At 61.0% G+C, this 26468-nt stretch overlaps 1 protein-coding gene and 1 long non-coding RNA gene across 3 annotated transcripts in view; both read right to left on the reverse strand.

Moving 5' to 3' along the window:
• Positions 1–26468, reverse strand: part of LOC132539958 (uncharacterized) — a 417285-nt gene that overhangs the window by 343119 nt on the left and 47698 nt on the right. The window lies entirely within an intron of this gene.
• KCNH2 (potassium voltage-gated channel subfamily H member 2) overlaps positions 8155–26468 on the reverse strand; it is a 52791-nt gene continuing 34477 nt past the window's right edge. For both annotated transcript variants that reach the window (XM_060196809.1, XM_060196810.1), the window contains 10 exons: positions 22012–22440; positions 15915–16302; positions 15054–15253; positions 13143–13395; positions 11810–12003; positions 11605–11704; positions 10569–10826; positions 10169–10355; positions 9791–9968; positions 8155–8678 (listed from right to left, as the gene is read on the reverse strand). In XM_060196809.1, coding sequence (XP_060052792.1) covers positions 8529–8678; positions 9791–9968; positions 10169–10355; positions 10569–10826; positions 11605–11704; positions 11810–12003; positions 13143–13395; positions 15054–15253; positions 15915–16302; positions 22012–22440 — 2337 coding nt within the window. In that variant the 3' untranslated portion in view covers positions 8155–8528. The remainder of the gene's footprint in view (positions 8679–9790; positions 9969–10168; positions 10356–10568; positions 10827–11604; positions 11705–11809; positions 12004–13142; positions 13396–15053; positions 15254–15914; positions 16303–22011; positions 22441–26468) is intronic.

Raw genomic sequence — 26468 nt, forward strand, 5'->3', positions numbered from 1 at the left:
GTCTGTCGTTCTCTCCCCCTCTCTGTCTTCCCCTCCTCTCTCCATTTCTCTCTGTCCTATCCAACAAAGATGACATCAATAACAACAACAATAATAGCTACAACAACAATAAAAAAACAAGGACAACAAAAAGGAAATAAATATTTTTTAAATTCCTACTATTGCCATTAGTCTCATTGATTGGCAACTGGAGATGGTGCCGTGTGTAGCACTCCTGTCTTGCAGGCATGAGGTCTTGGGTTCAATACCCATGGATGGATAAATGAATGGATGTGTGGGTGGATGGAATGAGGAGTGGATGGATGGATGGATGGATGATGGATGGATAGATGGATGAATGGAAGAATGGATGATGGATGGATGGATGGATGGATGAATGAAGAATGGATTGGATGATGGATGGATGGATGGATGGAAGAATGGATGGATGAATGGAAGAATGGATGGATGGAAGAATGGATAGATGGATGATGGATGGATGGATGGATGGATACCATGTTACTAAGTACATACATATTTAACTGATTAGTTTATGAGAGGAAGAATCTGGTCCTCCCTCCTGCACGAGCTGTATCAAGGACCGAGCTCAGAACCCTGCAACTGCAAGTCTTGTGTTCTCCGGTTGTACCACCTCCCAGCCCCTTTCTCACTTTCCTGGTTCTGAAATAAATGGAATGATCCCAGTGTTTCCTCCCTCTGCCCTCCGGCTCTGCACAGCTGTTTCCATGGCTCCAGGCTCCTTCTTCGTCACCGGCTCAATTTCTAACTCTGATGTCCTCAATCAGCCTGTCATCACTGAGCCCGGTCTCCTGCTAAGCACAGGAACAAGTGACAGATGACAAAAGTGGAGCAAAGGAGAACTCTCTGGCTTCCTTGTTCCCTCCTTAAGGACACAGGACATGAGAACTGGGGGGAGGAGAGGCTAGTCCTTCCTAGCCATCTTCACAGAAGACGTGACCTCACTTTGTGGCACCTGTATCTCAGCCTGTCCCAAGCTTTTCTCATCACAGCAAGAAGACAAGGCAAACAGGTTCCTCCCTGGATTCTGTTTTCCACCGTCTCCGCAGACAGCAAGGACAACAACAGACAGCAAGGTGTTCCCCCAAAATAGCTCGCTTGTAGCAGGTCTGTTTCATAACTTTTCACCATTTTCCTGAGATTTGATGGTCAACTTAAACCACAAGAAAAGCGAGTCTGTCCCTGAAGGTTTGTATACAGAGTGCCTCCCCCGTGCAGGGTCTGCCGAAGGTTTCACTCTTGGGTTTTGGGGGACCCTCCTGCTTGACGCGGGCCCCTCTGCCATGAACTGGATGCTGCACTCACCGCAAACCCAGAGTCTGAAAGCTAAGCCCAAAGCTGGTGGTGTTAAGAGGTGGGGGCTACAGGAGGTGGGAGGCTGTGGGGGGGGGGCACTTTGAGATCAGCACCTCACCCCTGAGACCACACCTAAAATAGATTTCCTAGCTTCTTTCCACATGAAGACCCCTATTCTCACCTGCTCTATTCCTACTTCATGGTTCCTGCCTATTAAACACTTTGTCCTGCTTTATATCCTGCCACCTTTCAGTCACCAAGTTGCAGATGCTACCATGATGGCACCCTGACCTCTCAGGGCAGACGGCCTCCCCCATGTCTCCTAGAGCCTCCCCTCCCCAGACCCCTGCCCCACTAGGGACAGACAGACACAGGCTGGGGGTGTGGATCCACCTGCCAACACCCATGTCCAGCGGAGAAGCAATGACAGAAGCCAGAACTCCCACTTTCTGCTCCCCATAGAGAATTTGGGTCTAGACTCTCAGAGGGGGAGAAATGTCAGGGGAAGATGCCCAGAGGGCTCTGTACCCCAACTCCATCAGGATCCAGAAAGAGAAGAGGAAAAACGGAAGGATATTTGGAGGTAGTAATAGGTGTAGATGTGAATCAGAAAGAAAAAAGAAGGCAGGACCATAGGAGGATAAAAAGGGGGGGTTAATATATATATATAATAGTGAACCCATATCTGTGACCTTGGGAGAACTACTGTAACTTCCAATGGAGGGACGGGGACACAGAACTCTGCAGGTGGGCGTGGTGTGGAATTAGACCCCTGTTATCTTATAATTTTGTAACTCAATATTAAATCACTAATAAAAATATTTCAAAAGATCAGTATCCTCATAACAGAGACCCCAGAGAGCACCCCCATCCCCTCTACCATGTGAGGACCCCATCCCTGAGCCAGGTAGCACATCCCCACCAGACACAGGGTTTCCCAGAACCTTTATCTGGGACCCGCAGCCACCAGCAGCTGAGAAACTGATGTCAGTTGTCTGTAAGCCACCTGCTCTGAGTATCTCTTTGCTGTCTGATTCGCAGTTGAGAGAGAGGGAGGAAAAGGAAAGGAGGAGGAGAGGAGAGGGGCAGGGAGACAGAGAGAGAAGAAAAGCAGAGAGGAGAGGAAACAAGAGAGAAAGAGAAGGAGGAGGAGGAGGGAGAAAGGAGAAGAAGAAAGGAAGGGGAGAGGGGAGACGGGAGAGGGGAGAGGGGAGAGTGACAGGGCAGGGATGCCAGAGCCCTGCTTTTCCACACACAGTCCTGGGACTCAGAGCCAGGCATGCTTTGGGCCTCAGGACCCCCTCCCCATCCTCACCTCCTCCTCTCCTTGCAATGCAGATCTGTCTTTCCTGGTTTGTGGGAGCCTGTCCATCCGACAAGGTCTTGCCTCCCAGGTTTCTTGGCTTGTTGTCTCCACTCCAGGATCACCTGTCCAAATGGACAAAAACAGAGACAAAGGGAGAGGGGGAGAGACACCACAGCACTGAAGCTCCCTCCAGTGTGGTGGGGAGCCGGGCTTGAGCCTGGGTGGGATTGCTGGGTCCTAGGGTGATTCCATTTTCACTTGTTTAAGGACTCTCTGTACAGTCTTCCAAAGAGCAGGGCTGGGAGCACCACAGAGAGCAGAGCTGGGAGCACTGAGCACCACACTGTCCAGGTGGGCTACCCAATCGGCCCTCCAGGGTCCCCACCACATGCCTCAGCCCCTTCCCCTGCCTTGGCTGTAGTTGGGATGAGGCCTGTCTGAGGGTCCTTTATGCCGTGTCCTGGGCCTGCTCTCTGCAGTGCTCGGTGCTCCCAGCTCTGCTCTCTGCTGTGCTCAGTGCTCCCAGCTCTGCTCTCTGCTGTGCTCAGTGCTCCCAGCTCTGCTCTCTGCTGTGCTCAGTGCTCCCAGCTCTGCTCTCTGATGTGCTCAGTGCTCCCAGCTCTGCTCTCTGTGGTGCTCAGTGCTCCCAGCTCTGCTCTCTGCTGTGCTCAGTGCTCCCAGCTCTGCTCTCTGCTGTGCTCAGTGCTCCCAGCTCTGCTCTCTGCTGTGCTCAGTGCTCCCAGCTCTGCTCTCTGTGGTGCTCAGTGCTCCCAGCTCTGCTCTCTGTGGTGCTCAGTGCTCCCAGCTCTGCTCTCTGTGGTGCTCAGTGCTCCCAGCTCTGCTCTCTGTGGTGCTCAGTGCTCCCAGCTCTGCTCTCTGTGGTGCTCAGTGCTTCCAGCTCTGCTCTCTGCTGTGCTCAGTGCTCCCAGCTCAGCTCTCTGTGGTGCTCGGTGCTCCCAGCTCAGCTCTCTGATGTGCTCAGTGCTCCCAGCTCAGCTCTCTGCTGTGCTCAGTGCTCCCAGATCAGCTCTCTGTGGCGCTCAGTGCTCCCAGCTCAGCTCTCTGCAGTGCTCAGTGCTCCCAGCTCTGCTCTCTGTGGTCTACCAGTTCTGCCCTTTGGAGGACTGTACAGAAAGTCCTTAAACAAGTAAAAATGGAATCACCTTATGACCCACAATCCCACTCTCAGGCATTTATTTATCCAGTGGACGGACACTCAGACACTAATTAGAAGGGACACACAGCCCTGTGCTCACAGCTACATTGGTCACAACAGCCAGAGAGTGGATGCAGCTTAGATGCCCATCCACAGATAACTGGATAGAGAAGTTATGGGATATCTACTCTATGGAATACTACTCTGTCATGAAAAAGGATGATATTGTGTCCTTTGGGACAAAATGAATGGAACTGGTGGTGAGTACGCTTGGTGAAATAAGTAAAGAGATGAAAGATAGCTGCCGAATGGTCTCGCTCAGATGTGCGATCTACAGAACTGATGTACGTGAAGTTGCCACAAAAATTAATTAATTAATTAATTAAAGCAAACCATAAGACTTGGGAGAGAGGTCCGGCAGGTGGCGCAGTGGATAAAACACTGGACTCTCAAGCACAAGGTCCTGAGTCTGATCCCCAGCAGCACATGTACCAGAGTGATGTCTGGTTCATTCTCTCTCCTCCTCTCTCTCTCTCATGAATAAATAAACAAATATTTTTTTTAAAAAAATACTTCTGAGAACTCTAGTGGTGGGTGTGGTGTGAACTAGACATCATAATCCTACAGTTTTGTAACTCTTAACCACAAAAATAGAATGAGAAAGAAAAAGAAGAGAAAGAATGTTGGGGTCTGCTTGGCCCCGATCTAGGCCCAGCAGACATTCCGTAAGCCTGGCTCGAGTTTCGCTGATGGTCACTAACTTCCTCAGAGTGACACAGCATTTCCTGTAGGCCATACCTAAATTCACCTCTGCCCTCCAGCTGATGATGCCTACAGAGCATAGGCCCCACTGACAGTGACGCCACCTCACACCACCTCTGACGTCATCTCACCCTACCTTCCCATCCCTGCCTCTACCCCCTGCCTATAAAAAATGGTCTTTTTCTCAATAAAGCGAGTCACTGCCTTGACAGAACTCCCCACTTGGTGTGGTGTCTTTTCTCAGGTCGTCGACACTCTCCCTCCCACTCAGCCCCAGAAGGGGGGTCCGGCTGGTCCAGATCTCCTCTCCTCGCAACTACCTGTTGGGGAGAACCCAACAAAAGAATGGTGTGAAGAGAGTGATGACGATTTAGAAGCAGGTGACTAGGGACATTTCCCCTCAAGCTGCAGAGGAGCGTGGCTGAGGCCCTGCAAAGGGGATTCTCCTGAGCAGCTGAACACCTAAGTCTTTGTGTGGTTGGTTAGGCCACACCTCTGCCCGGCTCTGGTTACTGGCAGCACAGGAATCAAACCCACGACTTCACAAGTCAAAGTCCCATGTAAATAAAGTGACTGTGTAAAAGAAGACTTACAGATCACCCTGCCTAAAAACTGGCCAGAGCCCACCTTCCTCACTGCGAACGTGGGTGCTGGACTCAGCACAGCTGGACTGGGTCTGTGGAGGGGCTGCACCCCAGGACCCCGGCTCTGAGGGAGCAGGACACACGGGCCTGAGACATGGTCTTCCTCACCAAAGAGCAGCCCCTCCCCACTGTCCCACGTCCAGCCCCCCCGAGCAGGGGCTGAGAGGCAGAGGAAGGAGAGGAGTGGTCCCGCTGGCTGCTGGTGCACAGGGGGACACTGAGGCAGGACCTGCTGTCACGTGTCACCACATTGCAGAGCCCCTGAGACGTCTGCTGTCACCTCCCCTCAAGGTCACAGTCTCTGTGCCAGCACCCAGGTCTGGAGCACTGCTCGGGGAACCCTCTGGGGGCTGTCCCCAGGTTCGAGTCCTCAGTGGGATTCTCTAATAAACCCACCTGCAATCTAAAACACAAACTGAAAAGAGGACGGGGTGGGGAAACTGGTAGGGAAGGGTGGGGGGCTCCACTCCTGGCATTGAGCTGAAGGGCCTAAGCTGGGGGTGAGTGGGTCTTGCAGACACCTGTCTGGGTGAGAGAGAAACTGCATCATGTGCCGACAGCTGAACTGTGAACCGTTAACCTCCCCATGAAAGTGAAATAAAATAAACTCACTAAACACTCAGCCCATCTGCTTGGCGCTTGTATCTTTAACGAGGGTGAATGGTTCACAGCAAATACAGTTGTTGGCACATGTGTAAAATCTTGGTTTTCCACAAGTAGAAACTGAACTGGAGTTGGTGTATTGCACCAAAGTAAAAGACTCTGGGGCGTGGGGAGGAGGTAGAGTACGGGTCCAAAAAGGATGACAGAGGATCTAGTGGGGGTTGTATTCTGATGTGGAAAACTGGGAAATGGTATGCATGTACAAACTATTGTATTTACTGTCGGCCGTAAAGCATTAATCCCCCAATAAAGAAAAAAAAAATCTTGGTTTTCTGCAAAACACTCTCCACCCAGCCTAGGTCCTCCTCCTCCATCAGCACCAGGACCTGAAAGCTCCCTCCCGCCCCCACCTCCCTGCCTTCCAAGTCCTTCACTTCGGTGCAGTAAACCACACCCACCAAGTCCCGCTCTGCGTTTCCTTTTCTGCTCTTATTTCTGTACTTCTGTCCATGAGTGAGGTCATCCCAGATTCCTCCTTCTCTTTCTGGCTGATCTCACTTCACAGGATTCCTTCAAGCTCCATCCAAGACGAGGTGAAGAAGGTGACTTCAGGGGGAGTCAGGCGGTAGCAGGTGGCGCAAAGCACAAGGACAGGAGTAAGGATCCCAGTTCGAGCCCCCGGCTCCCCACCTGCAGGGGGGTCACTTCACAGGCGGTGAAGCAGCTCTGCAGGTGTCTGTCTTTCTCTCCCCTCCTCTCTCCATTTCTCTCTGTCCTAACAATGACATCAATAACAACAATAATAATAACTACAACAAGGGCAACGAAAGGGAATTTTAAAAAAGAAAAGGTGACTTCATCATTCTTCACAGCTGAGTAGTATTCCATGTGTATCTGGACCACGGCTTTCTCAGCCACTCATCTGTTATTGGACACCTGGGTTGCTTCCAGGTTTGGGCAGCTACGAACACAGATGTACACAGATCTTTTTGGATGTATGTGATTCTGTTTTTATTAAATTTCTGACAACACCAAAGCCCACACCTGGCCGCCATGGCCCAGGCAAGGCCCTTGCCAACAAGGACAGCCGGCAGGGTGATGACAACCCTTCACTGGGTGGCCCCGGCCTCACGCAGCGCCGTGGAGCCAGTCAGAGCCACTGAGAACCCCACACACTCTCCCACAGCCTCACAGTGGCCTCTCCTGCGTCTGTCCCCTGCCATGAGGACAAGGGACTGAGATTCTGCTGGTCCGGACCACAGGCTGACTCAGTGTCGGGCGCCCCACCAGAGCCCACCAGGAAGGCCTGCGTGTGAACTCCCAGGCCTGAGCAGACGTGTGTTCACCCTTCAATGCTCACACGTGTGACACGCTCCCTCGGGTCACCTCTCTCCCTGGTCCATGTCACCCTCTCTATCTCTGACCCTGCAAGTGGGGTGGGGAGAAGAGCCATCCAGTTCTCATCTCCGGGCTGCATGCCCAGCCCTACCACACCTCGGCGCTCATGGTGGGGGGGGGGTGCTGAGCCCCTAGACAGGGCAGGCCCCTCCCCACTGCTGTGTAGAGACAGCTGAAACCCTCAGGCCTAGGGGCCTGGCCTCCCAGTCACCCCCATCCTGAGATGTCCGTCCCCCACCCCACCCCCCCCCCATATGTCTTTATGGTGGATTAGCCAACCCACCTGGGAGGATCAGGGCTGTGGGGGATTAGGTGAGATTATCAGCTCCCAGGGCTCAGGGACCTCCAGCCCTGAGCTGCCACCCCACCCTCTGCTCTGCAGCCCCAAGGCCTCTGACACAGGCAACTCACGCAGACACAGATGCCCGGGCACACACACCCTTCCACGGCCCAGGGCGTCTGCTGTGGGCCGGTTCCCCCCTTAAAATCCCCATCCCCTTAGGCAGCCACTGGGGGACTCGGGACACAGGGGACCTGAGGCAGCAGGGGAATGCCAGTGCTGGGTGGGTATGGGGGGGGTGGGGGGGCAAGTCCAGGGTCCATGCCAGTCTGGGTTAACGTCAAGGTGACCCCAAACTGGGTTTAGGGGGCACAAGGCCAAGACAGAGCAGAGACAGCACCCATCTAGGGTTGGTGGGGACATAGGACGTCTGCATCAGTGTTGGGGTGCCAGTGCCAGCCCCTAGTAAAGCCACGAGGCCCTGAGGGGGTGGTCCCTTGGCCTTGCATTCCAGATCCCCTCGGAACCACTTTGCCACACAGGACCTGTGTTAGCTAGCCACCCAGGAAGCACTCCCCCCAACCACTGCACAGCCCAGCTAGCCCGCAGCAGTGCCTTGGCACAGACAGACACCCCCAGATTCCTGCCCATACAGCCAGACCCCACCAGCAGCAGCAACAGCACAGTCTCCTTGGGATAATGATTTATTATTCATAGTCATTGCATCTTCATTAGTTATTCATATGATTCATAATTATTATCCTTAACAATTAGAGCAGTAAATAGCAGAAAAATCCTTGAAGTGCCAAAGGCCCAGGGCGGGGTGCCTAGGGCAGTTAGACCAGCTAATGCCCCCGGGCGGGTGGGCAGGCAGGGGGGAACACAGACCCCACCACCAACCGGCCCTGCCTTGTCCTGCCCCCCCTGGGGGCCCAGGGGACTGCGGGGCTGCACCTCCCCATCCTGTCCCCTCCTGGGCAGGGCCTCCTGGGCAGGGCCTCCACAGGAGGACCCAGCAGTGTGCTGAACCCTGGGTGAGCCACGTGTCCACGCCAGACAGTCCCACTAACTGCCCGGGTCCGAGCCGTGTCTGTGCAGGGGCTGGGAGGTGAGGGCCCCCAGCTGGCCCGGCAGGGAGAGGCGTCGAGGGGGGCCGTCCTGGGGGGGCTCTGGGACCCCCGGGGGCAGCTCCTCACACACCAGGAACTGGGAAACCTGCAAAGGACACAGAGCGTGAGCGGGCACGCAACCCAGGGCAGGGCGAGGGGCTGGGGGCTGGGGGCTGGGGGCTGGGGATAGATACAGGGGAGTAAGCTCCCAGCAGAGGGCTGCCAGGAGCAGGATGGGGCCAGGACAGGAGGACAGAAAGGCTGGGATGCAGCCGCAAAGTTGGAAGCAGAGGGTGGGTGAGAAGGAAAGAGCCTTGAAGCTGCCACCTGGCACCAGAGGGACAGATGGGAGACCAAGGTCAAAGCCCCTCCTCCTCTCCCTCCCAGGACACTGTGCTGGGAGGTACTGGAGCTGGGCCATAGCCACAGAGAGAGAGGGACAGGGACGCAAGCCCCATCCTCTCATCTGGGAAGCACCCCAAGGCAAGCTGGGGCTGGGCCGGTGGCCAGGGGGAGTGCTAGGGTGGCGGGGCTGGGGGGTGCCACCAGGCCTGCTGTGAGATCCCGCGGGGGAGGCTGAGAAAGGAGACTGGCACATTGGCTGATGTAGGCCCGGATGTCTGCAAACAAGAGCAGATGGGCGAGGGGGGGCTGGGGGGGAGCAGGTGCCAGGAAGGGGCCAAGCTCGAGCCTCTCTGGCAACCACAGACGCTCCCTTCAGGCTCCCCCCAACCACCCCAAGCAGGAGGGAGGGAGAGAGGGGGTCCTCTGGAAGTGGCCACTGCCCCCCTAGAAAACAAGAGGTGGGGGCCGGGTGATGGCGCATCTGGCTGTGTGCACATGTTAGAATGCACAGGGACCTGGGTTCAAGCCCCCGGCCCCTACCTGCAGTGGGAAGGAACATTTTGCGAGTGATAAGCAGATAAGGAACACTCTGCGAGTGTCTCTCTGTCTCTCTCCCTCTTTATCCACCCCCCAGTCTCTCAATGTCTGGCTATCTCTAACACAATAAATAAATTAAAATAATTAAAAGAAATGTTTAATAAAATGAAAACAGGAGGTGGCTTACACCCGAACAGTGGGTCAGCAAGAGAATTGGGGGAGGGGGGGTCTGTCACTCAGAAGCACAGTCAGCCTGCAGGACCCCCAGGGGCACAGCCCGGGAGAAGCCTGGTGGCCAAGGAGGCTGGGGGCAGGGAGGCGGGCTTGGGCACTGACCTGAGAAAGTGAGTCCAGGGGGAGGGTGGGGAGGGGGCTGAGGGGCAGCAGGGGCGAGGGGGGCGTGGGGCCGGGCCCCGGGGTGGTCACAGCGCTGTAGGCGGGAGGAACCAGTGTCGTCTGTCTCTGCAGAAGCTGCAGGACGGCGGCCATGTCGGCACTCAGCCGAGTCTCCAGCCTGGGGGAGGAGGGGGAAGGCACATGGGTTCCAGGACTGGGGGGTCCCCGTGGGCTCAGGACCCCTCTGCTTGTCCCAGGCGTGGTAGGGGGACACTGCCTTCAGGGAACAACAATCAGGAAGCCAGTGGCCACCTGCAAGAGGCTCCATCCTCTGCCCACGCCCCACCGCCCCCATGCACCTGGACCCCAGCGCCACACCTGTTGAGCTGTCTCTGGAGGGCATCCAGCCTGCTCTCCACGTCGCCCCGTGGCCTGCGGCTGGGACTGGCCAGTGGCATGTTGAGGAGGCTGGGGGCGGGGGCGGGGCAGCGGGGCAGTTCCTGGTATTGGCGCCCGCGGCTGTCCCCCCAGAAGCTGAAGATGTTGGACACACCGGAGAAAGCGCCTGGAGCCAGAGAGCTGAGCTGAGGCTGGAACGTGCCCCCCAACCCACGCCCCTCCACCTGGCAACAGGTGCCCCTCAACTTGACAGGGGTCTGCAGCTCCCCCCCAACAGGGGTCTGTCTGTCTACAGGGCCCCCACCTGACAGCTGGTGTCCTCCCACCTGACATCGGGTACCCCCCACACACACACCAGACAGGGGTTTGCAGCCCCCACCTGACAGCGGGTTGCAGGTGTCACTGCCCTTGTCGCAGTCCTCCGCCAGGGGGTCCCCGGGGGGCCTGGGGCTGGAGAAGGGCACCAGACGGAGGGGGCTGGAGCTGCGGCCGGGGCCCTCGTCCTCACTGCTCTCGGGGCTGGAGGGGCCACTGGACAGGCTCTCTCCCCATGGCCCCCCGGCCCGGCCCCGGACACTGGGCCCAGCTCCCGCCCGGCCGGGTCCCAAAGCCGAGACCTCTCCGGGCTGCTCCGGGTCTGTGGGGACAGAGAGGGACATCATCTGGGGGGGGGAGGGTGGACAGGACTAGCTGGGGGGCTCCAGCCCCCCCAGCCCTCTTTGTCCCACTTCTGTACCCAGGTTAACACCCACCAAGGCAGACTGGGGAAGGTTAGGAAGCAAATAAGGAACTCCTGGAACAGGTGGTCATTCAGGTAAGCGTGAGGAATGGGTACACCAAGGGACTGACATGGTGGCAGAGACTGGGAGGGGTCACCTCCCAGCCTGGCTCCGCAGTGCCTCACCTGGCCCCGCCCCGCACCTGCCCTGCCCTCCCCTCACCTGACTTGGCCCTGGCCCTGGCCCTCATCTGTCCCTCTCCCCTGCCCTGTCTCCTGGTCTGACCCCACCCTCACGTGACCTGACCCCGCCCCCACCAGCCTGGCTGCCCTCACTTGGCCTGGCCCCACCCTCACCTGGTCTAGCCACACCCTCACCTGGCCTGCACCCCCTCCACCCGGTCTGGCCCCGCCCCCACCCGGTATAACCCCGCCCCCGAATGGCCCCGCCCCCGCCTTTACCCGGCCCCGCCCTCACCCCCACCCGGTCTGGCCCCGCCCTCGCCAGCCTGCACCCGCCCTCACCCGGCCTGCACCCGCCCCCGCCCGGTCTGGCCCCGCCCTCATCTGCCATGGCCCCGCCTCCACCCGGCCCCGCCCTCACCAGCCTGGCCCCGCCCTCACCCGGCCTGCACCCGCCCCCGCCCGGACTGGCCCCGCCCTCACCCGGCCCCGCCCCGCCCCGCCCCGCCCTCACCCTTGTCCGTGCGTCTGCGGAAGGACAGCTTGCACTTGCGCTGCCGGTTGAAGCCTCCGTCCAGCTCGGCGCTGCCGGGAGAGCCGGGGATCATGTTGGTCTGGAGGTGAGAGCGGCGTCAGGCCCGGGGCCGCCAGGTGGGCGCGGCCGAGGCAGGTGGCGCCGCCGAGCTGCCCCCCCCCCCGCCCCGCCCGGGGCCGCTCACGTCTCGCAGGTTGAAGGTGATCTCCAGGCTGGACCAGAAGTGGTCGGAGAACTCGGGGTACATGTCCAGCACCTCCAGCAGGTCCTCGCGGTGGATCTTGTGCAGGTCGCAGTAGGTGAGCGCGCGCACGTCGCCGTTGGACTTGCCGGGCCGCGCGTACAGGTTCAGGGGCTCCCCGAAGATGTCGTTCTTCCCTGGGGGCCGGTGGGGCCAGCTCAGGGGGGCCGGGCCGGCCGGGGTCGAGCGCAGCGGGGCCCACATCTGCCCGGCCCGGGGGCTCCCCGCGGCGCCCGTGTCCCCCCGCCCGCAGCATCGGCGCCCGCCACCACGCTGCCCGGCCTCCGACTCACTGCTCTGAGCAGAGTGAGCAGGACGCACGGACAAGGGCGAGGGCGGCCCGGGTCAGGCAGGAGACAGCACGGCGGGGGGAGCGCCAGCCTTGCATGCCTGAGCCCCCCAGCACCACCCCAGGCCCCAGGTGGCACCCCAGCACCATCACAGGCCAGAGCTGAGGGCTCTGGTGTCTCTGTCTGTCTGTCTGTCTGTCTCTCTCTCTCTCATGAAAATAAAGTCAACTTGAGGAGGATGTGCAGAGGGAGAGGAGGAAGAGGAGGAGGAGGGGAAGAGGAGAAAGAGGAGGAAGAGGAGACAAAGGAGGAGGAGGAGAAAGGGAAAGGGGAGGAAGGAGAGAGAGGGAGAAGGAGGAGGACGTGGAGGGGGCTGTAGAGAGAAGAGGAAGAGGAGAAAGGAGAAAAAGGAGGAGGAGGAAGAGAAAGGAGGAGGAGGAAGAGGAAGTCGAGGAGGAGGAAGGAGGAAGAAGAGGCGTAGGAAGGAGGAGGAGCAGGAGAGGAACAGTCTGTGTGCCCACAGAGAGCGCCAGAACAGGTCCCAGGTGGCGCACGGGCTGCCGTGAAGTTTGGGCTTCAGCTGTTTGCGGGGTGAGCCTGTGTGTCTGTGTCAAAAACTGAGAAACCACCGCAAACAGCCCAACAGGTACGCCTGGCCGAGGTGTGCACCTGCCGGGAAGCCCGGCAGCAAAATCCTTAGTGAAATCCGACGCAAATCCGCCATCCACACCACCCAGCTCAGAGCACCCCGTCTGCTCCTGCTCTGGGGCTGAGAAGTGTCTGCTGGGACACCCACCCCCTCCAAGGGAAACAGAATCCAGCAACACTCCCCCCCACCCCCAGAATTAGCCACCCTGGCCTCTCTCTCCCTGCCCACCCCCCTGGGAGGACAAATCAAGGAATCACAGGCTGTTCCACGTCCAAAGCCCGGGCCTCGTCCTCGGACCACCCCCAACCCAACTCCCGCAAAGCGATCCCTTGTGTACCCAGGATGGCCACCACCACGTCACCCCGAAGGATCTCGATGGAGCCCCGGGAGATGAAATAGAGGGCGGTGAGCAGATCGCCGGCGTGCACCAGAGTGTCCCCGGGCGGGGCGTGCGTGGTCTTGAACTTCATGGCCAGCGCCCGCAGACACCCCTTGGTGGCCCCCCGGAAGGGTTTGCAGTGCTGCAGCAGCGAGCGGTTCAAGTGCAGGCAGATGTCGGCCTGCAGGCACTCGGGGAAGCCCTTCAGCACCTGGGGTGGGGCAGGAGGGGGCTCAGCTCCCCGAGGATGGTGGGGACCCCTCCCCTGCATCTGTCTGCGAAAGCCTCTGTGCTCCGGCTGGCTCCAGTGTCAGCCATCAGGATTCCCACACGGGAGGACCCGGGTTCTACCCCGGCCCTGCATATGTCAGAGCTGAGCAGTGCCCTGGTGTCTCTCAAAAAACAAGCAGTGGGGGGCAGGGGGCGGTTAAGCACAAGGACCCACACAGTCACCTGGGTCTGAGCCAGCCCCCGCTCCCCACCTGCAGGGGGGGGAACCCTTCACAAGTGGCAGAGCAGGACTGCAGGTGACTCTCTGTCTCTCTCCCTCTCCATCTCCCCCCCCCCTCTCAATTTCTCTCTGTCGTAGCAAATAAAACAGAAGAAGGAAAAAGCATAATCAAGAGCTGGGCAGTGGAGTACTCGGCTGAACACACACATTACCAAACACAAGGACCTGGGTCCAAGCGGGAAAGTTTCACAAGCAGTGAAGCAGGTCTGCGGGTGTCTATCTTTCTCTCTTTTCCTCTCTATCGCCCCCTTCTCTCCTCTCAATTTCTCTCTCTCCTATCAAACAAAACAAAAAAAAGGGGGGGCCACGAGGAGCAGTGGATTTGTAGTGCTGGCATCCAGCCCCAGTGACAACCCTAGAGGCAAAAATCAAATGTGTGGGGTCCAGAGATACCTCACCTGGAAGAGCACACACCCCTTACCATGCCGCAGTGCCTCTCCATTCCCTCCCTTCCAAAAAAATAGTACTAATAATAGTAAATACTAGGGTTATTACCATGCTCAAGGACCCAGGTTCAAGCCCCCAGTCTCCACCTGCAGGGAGGATGTCTCCCAAATGGTGAAGCAGAACTGCAGGTGTCTCCTCTCATCCACAATCTAACTCCTCCTCCCCTGTCAATTTCTGTCTGATCAAATATAAACAAACAAATATTAAAAAATAATAATAAAGACTAGGAAATTGGACCATAGAGACCTCTGAGCAGTGTCACATACACCCGAAGGCCTGAGCTCACCCTCACAACATTAAAATGAAATGGGGCTGGGGAGACAGCATCGTAGTTCTGCAGAAGACTTTCCTGCCTGAGACTCTGAGGTCCTAGGTTCAATTCCCAGCACCACCATCAGCCAGAGCTGAGCAGGGGTCTGGGTAAAATAATAGTAATAATAAGGCTGAGGCACACCTGGTTAGGCACACGTTACAATGCGCAAGGACCCAGGTTCAAGGCCCCAGTCCCAACCTGCAGGTGGTGGACTTTGCACGTGGTGAAGCAGTGTTGTAGGTCTCTCTCTCTCCCCCCCCCAACACCCCCCTTCCATCTCCATCAATTTCTGGCTGTCTCTGTGCAGTAAAGACAATAAAATTTTAAAGATAAGGCTGGAGAGACAGTATAGTGGTTCTACAAAAGGCTTTGCTGCCTGAGGCTCTGAGGTCCCCAGGTTCAATCCCCAGCACCACCATCAGCCAAAGCTGAGCAGGGCTCTGCTCTCTCTGTGTATCTCTCATTAAAATACATAAAAGTACATGTATATAATAAAAGGGAACCCCCCCCCCCACGGGCAAGAGGGAGGTGAGGCCGCTCTGGGCTCCTCCAGGCCCCGGGATGGGTGGAACACAGCCCCACGGCGGGAGGGCCTCACCGCGTTCATGTCGATGCCGTTGGTGTAGGACCAGGCGTGCTGGAAATACTCCTCCAGGCGCTGGCGCAGTGGGTTGGGGATCTGGTGGAAGCGGATGAACTCCCGCACCCTCAGCATCTGCGTGTGGTAGCGCGCGGTGCCGGAGTACAGCCGCTGGATGATGGCCGACACGTTGCCGAAGATGCTGGCGTACATGAGGGCTGGGGGGTGGGGGGAGCCATCAGCTAGGGCCGTCCCCACCCAGGCCCTGCACCTGCAGTCACGCCTCCAAGGGCAGCAGAGACGCACAGACGGGCTGCCTGGGTGTGCCCCTCACCCAGCCTGGCCTCCTGAGCTTCCGGGGAGCCTCGACACCCCCACACTGGCCTCTGGGGACCCCAGGGCAGCCCCCCAACAGCTCTCCTGCCCCTGCCCCTTGGGACAGGCGTGCACCAGGGAGCCCACAGACAGACGGGGTGCCTGGGTGGGTGACCCTTGCCCAGCCTCCTGCACTTCCAGGGGACCCCAACACCCCCCTCTCTGACCTCAAGGGGACTCCCCAGGACACCCCCTGCCCCTGCACCCTGGAACAGGCACACACTAGGGGAGACCACAGATGGGTGCCCAGCCTCCTGCATCCCGGAGGGGGGAACACCCCCTCACAGACTTTGGGGGGGACTCCTGGACCCCCTAGCAACCCCTGCCCCTGCATCTTGGGGCCGGCACACAGCAGGGAGACCACAAATGGGGTGCCCTGCCTACTACATCTCCAGGGAGCCCCACCCCACACACACCCACCCACCGGCCTGGGAGGGACCCCAGCAGCCCTCCAGCCCCTGCACCCCGCGCCCCCCTCCCCCAGCCCGCAGGCGGCGCACTCACAGCCGATGAGCATGACGCAGATGGAGAAGATCTTCTCGGAGTTGGTGTTGGGCGACACGTTGCCGAAGCCCACGCTGGTCAGGCTGCTGAAGGTGAAGTAGAGGGCCGTGACGTACTTGTCCTTGATGGACGGGCCGCCCAGCCCGCTGCTGTTGTAGGGCTTGCCGATCTGGTCGCCCAGGTTGTGCAGCCAGCCGATGCGCGAGTCGGTGTGCGGCTGCTCCATGTTGCCGATGGCGTACCAGATGCAGGCCAGCCAGTGCGCGATGAGCGCGAAGGTGCACATGAGCAGGAAGAGCACGGCCGCGCCGTACTCCGAGTAGCGGTCCAGCTTCCGCGCCACGCGCACCAGCCGCAGCAGCCGCGCCGTCTTCAGCAGCCCGATCAGCTGGGGGGCGGCGGGCGTCAGCGGGCCAGACCCCGGCACCCGGCCCGGCACCCCGCCCACGGCACCCCGCCCACGGCACCCAGCACCCAGACCCCGGCACCAGCACCCCGCCCACGGCATCCGGCACCCAGACCCCGGCCCGGCACCCCGCCCACGGCACCCGGCACTCAGCACCCCAGCCCGGCACCCCGCCCACGGCACCCAGAAACCCGGCCGGCACCCCGCCCACGGCACCCAGCACCCAGACCCCGGCCACGGAACCCGGCACCCCGGCCACGACACCCCGCACCCAGACCCCGGCACCCCGCACCCCGCCCACGGCACCCAGCAACCAGACACCGGCCTGGCACCCCGCCCACGGCACCCGGCACCCGGCACCCAGCACCCATACCCCAGCCCGGCACCCGGCACCCCGCCCACGGCACCCAGCACCTAGACCCTGGCACCCGGCACCCCGCCCACGGCACCTGGCACCCAGACCCCGGCCCGGCACCCCGCCCACGGCACCCAGCACCCAGACCCCGGCACCAGCACCCCGCCCACGGCATCCGGCACCCAGACCCCGGCCCGGCACCCCGCCCACGGCACCCGGCACTCAGCACCCCAGCCCGGCACCCCGCCCACGGCACCCAGAAACCCGGCCGGCACCCCGCCCACGGCACCCAGCACCCAGACCCCGGCCACGGAACCCGGCACCCCGGCCACGGAACCCGGCACCCCGGCCACGACACCCCGCACCCAGACCCCGGCACCCCGCACCCCACCCACGGCACCCAGCAACCAGACACCGGCCTGGCACCCCGCCCACGGCACCCCGCACCCGGCACCCAGCACCCAGACCCCAGCCCGGCACCCCGCCCACAGCACCCAGCACCTAGACCCTGGCACCCGGCACCCCGCCCACGGCACCTGGCACCCAGACCCTGACACCCGGCACCCCGTACCCAGACCCCGGCCACGGCACCCGGCACGCCGGACACGGCACCCCACACCCAGCACCCAGACCCCGGCACCCCGCATCCCGCACCCAGACCCCGGCCACGGCACCCAGCACCCAGATCCCCGCCCGGCACCCCACCCACGGCACCCCGCCCGCGACACCCGGCCACCCAGACCCTGGCCCGGCACCCCGCACCCAGACCCCCGCCCGGCACCCAGCACCAAGACCCTGGCACCCGGCACCCCAGCCACAGCACCCAGACCCCGGCACCCGGCACCCCGTACCCAGACCCCGGCCACGGCACCCCGCACCCAGCACCCAGACCCCGGCCCAGCACCCGCCACCGCCGGCACCCCACACCCAGACCCCCACACAGCACCCAGCACCCAGACCCCCTCCCGGAACCCCGCACCCAGACCCACACCCAGACACCAGCCCGGCACCCAGCACCCGGCCCAGCACCCGGCACCCCGCCCATGGAACCCTAGGGGAGAGAGGTGGCATCAGGGGGCCGACCCCACCCCCAGCACTCTGCCCCCAGGCCCCTGCATTCAGCACCCCGCCCCTAGCACCCTGCCCACAGCACCCTAGGGGGAGAGGTGGCATCAGGGGGCCAGACTCTGGCCCCGGCCCCCAGCACCCTGGGGAGGGTGGCATCATGGGGGCCCAACACCCTGCCCCCAGCACCCCACCCCTGGCACCCCGCTCCGACACCCTGCCCACAGCACCCTGGGGAGGGTGGCGTCATGGGGGCCCAGCACCCTGTCCCCAGCACCCTACGGGGGGGGGCATCATGGGGGCCCAGAACCCTGCCTGGGGGGTGTCATGGGGGCCTCCAGCACCCTGCCTGGGGAGGGGGCCAAACAGTGGACACAGAAGGAACACCCCTCCTCTCCCCAAAGGGCCTAGGGACTCCCACCTGGCTGTAGGGAACTCCTGTGCAGAGGAAGCAGTAGTTGGGTCTCTCCCTTTTCATCTCACCCCCCCCTCTCTCTCATCTCTCATCTCCCTTCTCTCTCTCCTATCTCCTTTCTCTCTCATCTCTCTCACCTCCTGACTCTCACCTCCCCTCTTTCTCATTCCCTCTCCTCTATCTCCTCTCTCCTACCTTCCCTCTCCCCTTCTCTCTCCCTCCCTCTTTCTCTCTCTCTCCCTCTCTCTCTCTCTCTCTCTCTCTCATGCAATGTAGGGCTTGATGAGCTGCCCCCCAGCCCAATTCTTATTCAAAGTTTTTACTGTTTATTTGTATTTTATTGGATAGAAACAGAGATATTGAGAGGCAAGATGGGGGAGAGGGTTAGATAATAAAGTCCCTCCTGCCTGAGGCTCCGAGGTCCTTACAGGACCATAACCCAGAGCTGAGCAGGGCTCTGGGAGGAGGAGGGGGAATGAGATGATGATGGGTGGCAAGGAGAGGGAGAGAGAGAACCAGCTGTCTGCCGTACTGCTTCACCTGTAGGTGGGGACCGAGGGTTTGAACCTGGGTCCCTTACTCACGGCCGTGTGTGGGCTCAACCAGGTCCGCCACCTCCCGGAACCTCTATCTTTCTTTAATGTAATGCCGGTCTGCTGATCTGCCTCCCAATTCTTATTTTAAGTATTATTTTTTATTGGAGAGAGACTAATTGAGAGGGGAGGTGGAGACAGGGAGAAAGAGAGAGACACCTGCAGCCCTGCTTCACCGCTTGTGAAGCTCCCCCTGCAATTGGCTATGGGGGGGGGGCATTGAACCCGGGTCCTTGCACATGACAGCATGTGCGCTCAACCAGGTGCACCACCACCCAGCCCCTCTCATTTTTTTAATATTTATTTATTTATTCCCTTTTGTTGCCCTTGTTGTCTTATTGTTGTAGTTATTATTGTAGTTGTTATTGATGTCATTTTTGTTGGATAGGACAGAGAGAAAAGGAGAGAGGAGGGGAGGCAGAGAGGGGGAGAGAAAGACACCTGCAGACCTGCTTCACCGCCTGTGAAGCGACTCCCCTGCAGGTGGAGAGCCGGGGGCTTGAACTTGCGTCCTTGCACATGGTGACATGTGTGCTTCCCCAGATCCACCAGCAGCCAGACCCTTAAGTTTTGTTTCCGTGTTTTAAACACATGCTCGAAACCGCTGCTCAACAGCCTTCCCCAGGCCACTGTCCTCATGCTTCTATTTTTAGAGAGAGGCAAAAGCAGACAGAGAAGCCGCCACTGCCCCCCAGCTCCCAAAGAGCTTCCCCAGGGCTACCCACGGTGCTCCCATGTGGCACTGGGGCTCAAGCCCAGGACCTCATGCAAGTGGGGTGTGCGCTCAACCAGGTGAGCTGTGTCCCAGCCCTACTCTGTGTTTCCTGCCTGAGGCTCTGAGTTCCCAGGTTCAACCCCCAGCACCACCATCAGCCAGAGCTGAGCAGGCCTCTCGGTTCTGTATCTTTCTCTCTGCATCTCTCTCAACAAAATAAAGTAAAAAAAAAAATTTTTTTTTGAAAGAAGAAAACAGGAGAGGAGGAAGGAAGAGACAAAACAGAGACGCACAGCACCACCCACCACCCAGGAGCAGGCAGGTCCCGCAGACGGACAGACAGACAGCGCTCACAGGAGGAGGGCGGGGCAGCCCTCTGTCAGGGTCCAAGACCCCTACCCCCCACCTACCCCCACCTGTCACCCAGACCCCTCCTCCCCCCATACCTACCCCTCCCACCTGCCACCCAGACCCCTCCTTCCGCCCATACCTACCCCTCCCACCTGCCACCCAGACCCCTCCTCCCCCCTCACCTACCCCTCCCCACCTGCCACCCAGACCCCTCCTCCCCCCATACCTACCCCTCCCACCTGCCACCCAGACCCCTCCTTCCGCCCATACCTACCCCTCCCACCTGCCACCCAGACCCCTCCTCCCCCCTCACCTACCCCTCCCCACCTGCCACCCAGACCCCTCCTCCCCCCTCACCTGACCCTCCCACCTGCCACCCAGACTCCCTCCTCGCCCTCACCTAACCCTCCCACCTGCCACCCAGACCCCTCCTTCCGCCCATACCTACCCCTCCCACCTGCCACCCAGACCCCTCCTCCCCCCTCACCTACCCCTCCCCACCTGCCACCCAGACTCCCTCCTCGCCCTCACCTACCCCTCCCACCTGCCACCCAGACCCCTCCTTCCCCCCATACCTACCCCTCCCACCTGCCACCCAGACCCCCTCCTCCCCCCCATACCTACCCCTCCCACCTGCCACCCAGACCCCTCCTCCCCCCTCACCTACCCCTCCCCACCTGCGACCCAGACCCCTCCTCCCCCCTCACCTGACCCTCCCACCTGCCACCCAGACTCCCTCCTCGCCATCACCTACCCCTCCCACCTGCCACCCAGACCCCTCCTCCCCCCATACCTACCCCTCCCACCTGCCACCCAGACCCCTCCTCCCCCCTCACCTACCCCCACCTGCCACCCAGACCCCTCCTCCCCCCATACCTACCCTCCCACCTGCCACCCAGACCCCTCCTTCCCCCCATACCTACCCCTCCCACCTGCCACCCAGACCCCTCCACCGCCTCACCTACCCCACCCCACCTGCCACCCAGACCCCTCCTCCCCCCATACCTACCCCTCCCACCTGCCACCCAGACCCCTCCTCCCCCCTCACTTACCCCTCCCCACCTGCCACCCAGACCCCCTCCTCGCCCTCACCTACCCCTCCCACCTGCCACCCAGACCCCTCCTCCCCCCATACCTACCCTCCCACCTGCCACCCAGACCCCTCCTCCCCCCATACCTACCCCTCCCACCTGCCACCCAGACCCCTCCTTCCCCCCATACCTACCCCTCCCACCTGCCACCCAGACCCCTCCTCCCCCCTCACCTACCCCACCCCACCTGCCACCCAGACCCCTCCTCCCCCCTCACCTACCCCTCCCCACCTGCCACCCAGACTCCCTCCTCGCCCTCACCTACCCCTCCCACCTGCCACCCAGACCCCTCCTCCACCCATACCTACCCCTCCCCACCTGCCACCCAGACCCCTCCAACCCCCCTCACCTACCCCTCCCACCTGCCACCCAGACCCCTCCTACCCCCCTCACCTACCCCCACCTGCCACCCAGACCCCTCCTCCCCCCATACCTACCCTCCCACCTGCCACCCAGACCCCTCCTCCCCCCTCACTTACCCCTCCCCACCTGCCACCCAGACCCCCTCCTCGCCCTCACCTACCCCTCCCACCTGCCACCCAGACCCCTCCTCCCCCCATACCTACCCTCCCACCTGCCACCCAGACCCCTCCTTCCCCCCATACCTACCCCTCCCACCTGCCACCCAGACCCCTCCTCCCCCCTCACCTACCCCTCCCACCTGCCACCCAGACCCCTCCTCCCCCCTCACCTACCCCTCCCCACCTGCCACCCAGACTCCCTCCTCCCCCCTCACCTACCCCTCCCCACCTGCCACCCAGACTCCCTCCTCGCCCTCACCTACCCCTCCCACCTGCCACCCAGACCCCTCCTCCCCCCTCACCTACCCCTCCCCACCTGCCACCCAGACTCCCTCCTCCCCCCTCACCTACCCCTCCCCACCTGCCACCCAGACTCCCTCCTCGCCCTCACCTACCCCTCCCACCTGCCACCCAGACCCCTCCTCCCCCCATACCTACCCCTCCCCACCTGCCACCCAGACCCCCTCCTCCCCCCTCACCTACCCCACCCCACCTGCCACCCAGACCCCTCCGCCTCCCCCTCACCCACCTGCCACCCAGACCCCCTCCGCCTCCCCCTCACCCACCTGGCCCCCAGACCCCCACCTCCTCGGAGCCCGAGCCGAAGATGAGCAGGTCGAAGGGGATGGCGGCCACCATGTCGATGAGGAACCAGCCCTTGAAGTAGTGCACGGCGATGCGGCCGGGGTGGCTGACCACCTCCTCGTTGGCGTTGACGTAGGTGGTGCGGAAGTTGATGAGGATGTCCACGATGAACATGATGTCCACGATGAGGTCCACCACGGCCAGGGGCTGGCAGGCGTAGCCGCAGTCGGGCGCGGGCGGCGCGTCCTCCGCCTCCTTGAGCAGGAAGGCGGCCGAGTAGGGCGTGAACACAGCCGTGTAGATGACCAGCAGCAGGATGAGCCAGTCCCACACGGCCTTGAACGGGCTGTAGTGCAGGATGGTCCAGCGGTGGATGCGCGGCGCCTGCAGCTTGTACTCGGGCAGCACGTCGGCGCCCAGCGACAGCACCTGCGGGGGCGACGGGTCAGCGGTCTGAGGTGGAGGGGAAGGGGTGCCCCGCTCTCCTCAGAGTGTCACCCCCAGAGAGTCTGAGGTGGAGGGGAAGGGGTGCCCTGCTCTCCTCAGAGTGTCACCCCCAGAGAGTCTGAGGTGGAGGGGAAGGGGTGCCCTGCTCTCCTCAGAGTGGTCACCCCCAGAGAGTCTGAGGGGAGGGGAAGGGGTGCCCCGCTCTCCTCAGAGTGTCACCCCCAGAGAGTCTGAGGTGGAGGGGAAGGGGTGCCCCGCTCTCCTCAGAGTGGTCACCTCCAGAGAGTCTGAGGGGAGGGGAAGGGGTGCCCTGCTCTCCTCAGAGTGGTCACCTCCAGAGAGTCTGAGGTGGAGGGGAAGGGGTGCCCCGCTCTCCTCAGAGTGGTCACCCCCAGAGAGTCTGAGGGGAGGGGAAGGGGTGCCCTGCTCTCCTCAGAGTGTCACCTCCAGAGAGTCTGAGGGGAGGGGAAGGGGTGCCCTGCTCTCCTCAGAGTGGTCACCTCCAGAGAGTCTGAGGTGGAGGGGAAGGGGTGCCCCGCTCTCCTCAGAGTGGTCACCCCCAGAGAGTCTGAGGGGAGGGGAAGGGGTGCCCTGCTCTCCTCAGAGTGTCACCTCCAGAGAGTCTGAGGGGAGGGGAAGGGGTGCCCTGCTCTCCTCAGAGTGGTCACCCCCAGAGAGTCTGAGGGGAGGGGAAGGGGTGCCCTGCTCTCCTCAGAGTGGTCACCCCCAGAGAGTCTGAGGGGAGGGGAAGGGGTACCCTGCTCTCCTCAGAGTGGTCACCCCCAGAGAGTCTGAGGGGAGGGGAAGGGGTGCCCTGCTCTCCTCAGAGTGGTCACCCCCAGAGAGTCTGAGGGGAGGGGAAGGGGTGCCCTGCTCTCCTCAGAGTGTCACCTCCAGAGAGTCTGAGGTGGAGGGGAAGGGGTGCCCTGCTCTCCTCAGAGTGGTCACCTCCAGAGAGTCTGAGGTGGAGGGGAAGGGGTGCCCTGCTCTCCTCAGAGTGGTCACCCCCAGAGAGTCTGAGGTGGAGGGGAAGGGGTGCCCTGCTCTCCTCAGAGTGTCACCTCCAGAAAGTCTGAGGTGGAGGGGAAGGGGTGCCCTGCTCTCCTCAGAGTGGTCACCCCCAGAGAGTCTGAGGGGAGGGGAAGGGGTGCCCTGCTCTCCTCAGAGTGTCACCTCCAGAGAATCTGAGGTGGAGGGGAAGGGGTCCCCCTGCTCTCCTCAGAGTGGTCACCTCCAGAGAGTCTGAGGTGGAGGGGAAGGGCTCCCCCTGCTCTCCTCAGAGTGGTCACCTCTAGAGAGAGTCTGAGGTGGAGAAGAAGGTGTCCCCGTGCTTTCCTCAGAGAGTGGTCACCTCCAGAGAGAGTCTGAGGTGGAGGGGAGGGGTCCCCCGGCTCTCCTCAGAGTGGTCACCTCCAGAGAGTCTGAGGTGGAGGGGAAGGGGTCCCCGTGCTCTCCTCAGAGAGTCTGAGGTGGAGGAGATGGTGTCCCCATGCTCTCCTCAGAGAGTCTGAGGTGGAGGAGAAGGTGTCCCCCCCCCCGCCCTCCTCAGAGAGTCTGAGGTGGAGGAGGTGTCCCCCCCGCTCTACTCAGAGAGTGGTCACCTCCAGAGAGAGTCTGAGGTGGAGGAGAAGGGGTCCCCGTGCTCTCCACAGAGAGTCTGAGGTGGAGGAGAAGGTGTCCCCCTGCTCTCCTCAGAGTGTCACCTCCAGAGAGTCTGAGGTGGAGGGGAAGGGGTGCCCTGCTCTCCTCAGAGTGGTCACCCCCAGAGAGTCTGAGGTGGAGGGGAAGGGGTCCCCCTGCTCTCCTCAGAGTGGTCACCTCCAGAGAGTCTGAGGTGGAGGGGAAGGGCTCCCCCTGCTCTCCTCAGAGTGGTCACCTCCAGAGAGTCTGAGGGGAGGGGAAGGGGTGCCCTGCTCTCCTCAGAGTGGTCACCTCTAGAGAGAGTCTGAGGTGGAGAAGAAGGTGTCCCCGTGCTTTCCTCAGAGAGTGGTCACCTCCAGAGAGAGTCTGAGGTGGAGGGGAGGGGTCCCCCGGCTCTCCTCAGAGTGGTCACCTCCAGAGAGTCTGAGGTGGAGGGGAAGGGGTCCCCGTGCTCTCCTCAGAGAGTCTGAGGTGGAGGAGATGGTGTCCCCATGCTCTCCTCAGAGAGTCTGAGGTGGAGGAGGTGTCCCCCCCGCTCTACTCAGAGAGTGGTCACCTCCAGAGAGAGTCTGAGGTGGAGGAGAAGGGGTCCCCGTGCTCTCCACAGAGAGTCTGAGGTGGAGGAGAAGGTGTCCCCTCGCTCTCCTCAGAGTGGTCACCTCCAGAGAAGAGTCTGAAGTGGAGAAGGTGTCCCCCTGCTCTCCTCAGAGAGTCTGAGGTGGAGGGGAAGGGGTCCCCCCGCTCTCCTCAGAGTGGTCACCTCCAGAGAGAGTCTGAGGTGGAGGGGAAGGGGTCCCCTGGCTCTCCTCATAGAGTGGTCACCTCCAGAGAGAGTCTGAGGTGGAGGGGAAGGGGTCCCCCAGCTCTCCTCAGAGTTGTCACCTCCAGAGAGTCTGAGGTGGAGGGGAAGGGGTCCCCCGGCTCTCCTCAGAGAGTCTGAGGTGGAGGAGAAGGTGTCCCCCCGCTCTCCTCAGAGAGTCTGAGGTGGAGGAGAAGGTGTCCCCTTGCTCTCCTCAGAGTGGTCACCTCCAGAGAAGAGTCTGAAGTGGAGAAGGTGTCCACCTGCTCTCCTCAGAGAGTCTGAGGTGGAGGAGAAGGTGTCCCTGTGCTCTCCTCAGAGAGTGGTCACCTCCAGAGAGAGTCTGAGGTGGAGGAGAAGGTGTCCCCCTACTCTCCTCAGAGAGTGGTCACCTCCAGAGAGACTGAGGTGCAGAAGGTGTCTCCCCACTCTCCTCAGAGAGTGGTCACCTCCAGAGAGTCTGAGGTGGAGGAGAAGGTGTCCCTGTGCTCTCCTCAGAGAGTGGTCACCTCCAGAGAGAGTCTGAGGTGGAGGAGAAGGTGTCCCCCTACTCTCCTCAGAGAGTGGTCACCTCCAGAGAGACTGAGGTGCAGAAGGTGTCCCCCCACTCTCCTCAGAGAGTGGTCACCTCCAGAGAGTCTGAGGTGGAGGAGAAGGTGTCACCCCTGCTCTCCTCAGAGAGTGGTCACCTCCAGAGAAGAGTCTGAGGTGGAGGAGAAGGTGTTCCACCTGCTCTCTCAAAGAGTGGTCACCTCCAGAGAGAGTCTGAGGTGGAGAAGGGGTCCCCCTGCTCTCCTCAGAGAGTGGTCACCTCCAGAGAGTTTGAGGTGGAGAAGGTGTCACCCTTGCTCTCCTCAAAGAGTGGTGACCTCCAGAGAGAGTCTGAGGTGGAGGAGAAGGTGTCCCCCCGCTCTCCTCAGAGAGTGGTCACCTCCAGAGAGAGTCTGAGGTGGAGGAGAATGTGTTCCCCCTGCTGTCTCAAAGAGTGGTCACCTACAGAGAGTCTGAGGTGGAGGAGAAGGTGTCCCCCACCCCCCTCAAAGAGTGGTCACCTCCAGAGAAGAGTCTGAGGTGGAGATGGTGTCACCCCTGCTCTCCTCAAAGAGTGGTGACCTCCAGAGAGAGTCTGAGGTGGAGGAGAAGGTGTCCCCCCGCTCTCCTCAGAGAGTGGTCACCTCCAGAGAGAGTCTGAGGTGGAGGAGAAGGTGTCCCCCCGCTCTCCTCAGAGAGTGGTCACCTCCAGAGAAGAGTCTGAGGTGGAGGAGATGGTGTTCCCCCCGGCTCTCCTCAGAGAGTGGTCACCTCCAGAGAGTCTGAGGTGGAGAAGGTATCACCCCTGCTCTCCTCAGAGAGTGGTCACCTCCAGAGAGAGTCTGAGGTGGAGGAGAAGGTGTCTCCCTGCCCCCCTCAGAAAGTGGTCACCTCCAGAGAGACTGAGGTGGAGGAGAAGGTGTCCCCTCTGCTCTCCTCAGAGAGTGGTCACCTCCAGAGAGTCTGAGGTGGATAAGGTGTCACCCCTGCTCTCCTCAGAGAGTGGTCACCTCCAGAGAGAGTCTGAGGTGGAGGAGAA

This window comes from Erinaceus europaeus, chromosome 8 (genome assembly GCF_950295315.1).
Source record: "Erinaceus europaeus chromosome 8, mEriEur2.1, whole genome shotgun sequence".
Taxonomy (NCBI): Eukaryota; Metazoa; Chordata; class Mammalia; order Eulipotyphla; family Erinaceidae; genus Erinaceus; species Erinaceus europaeus.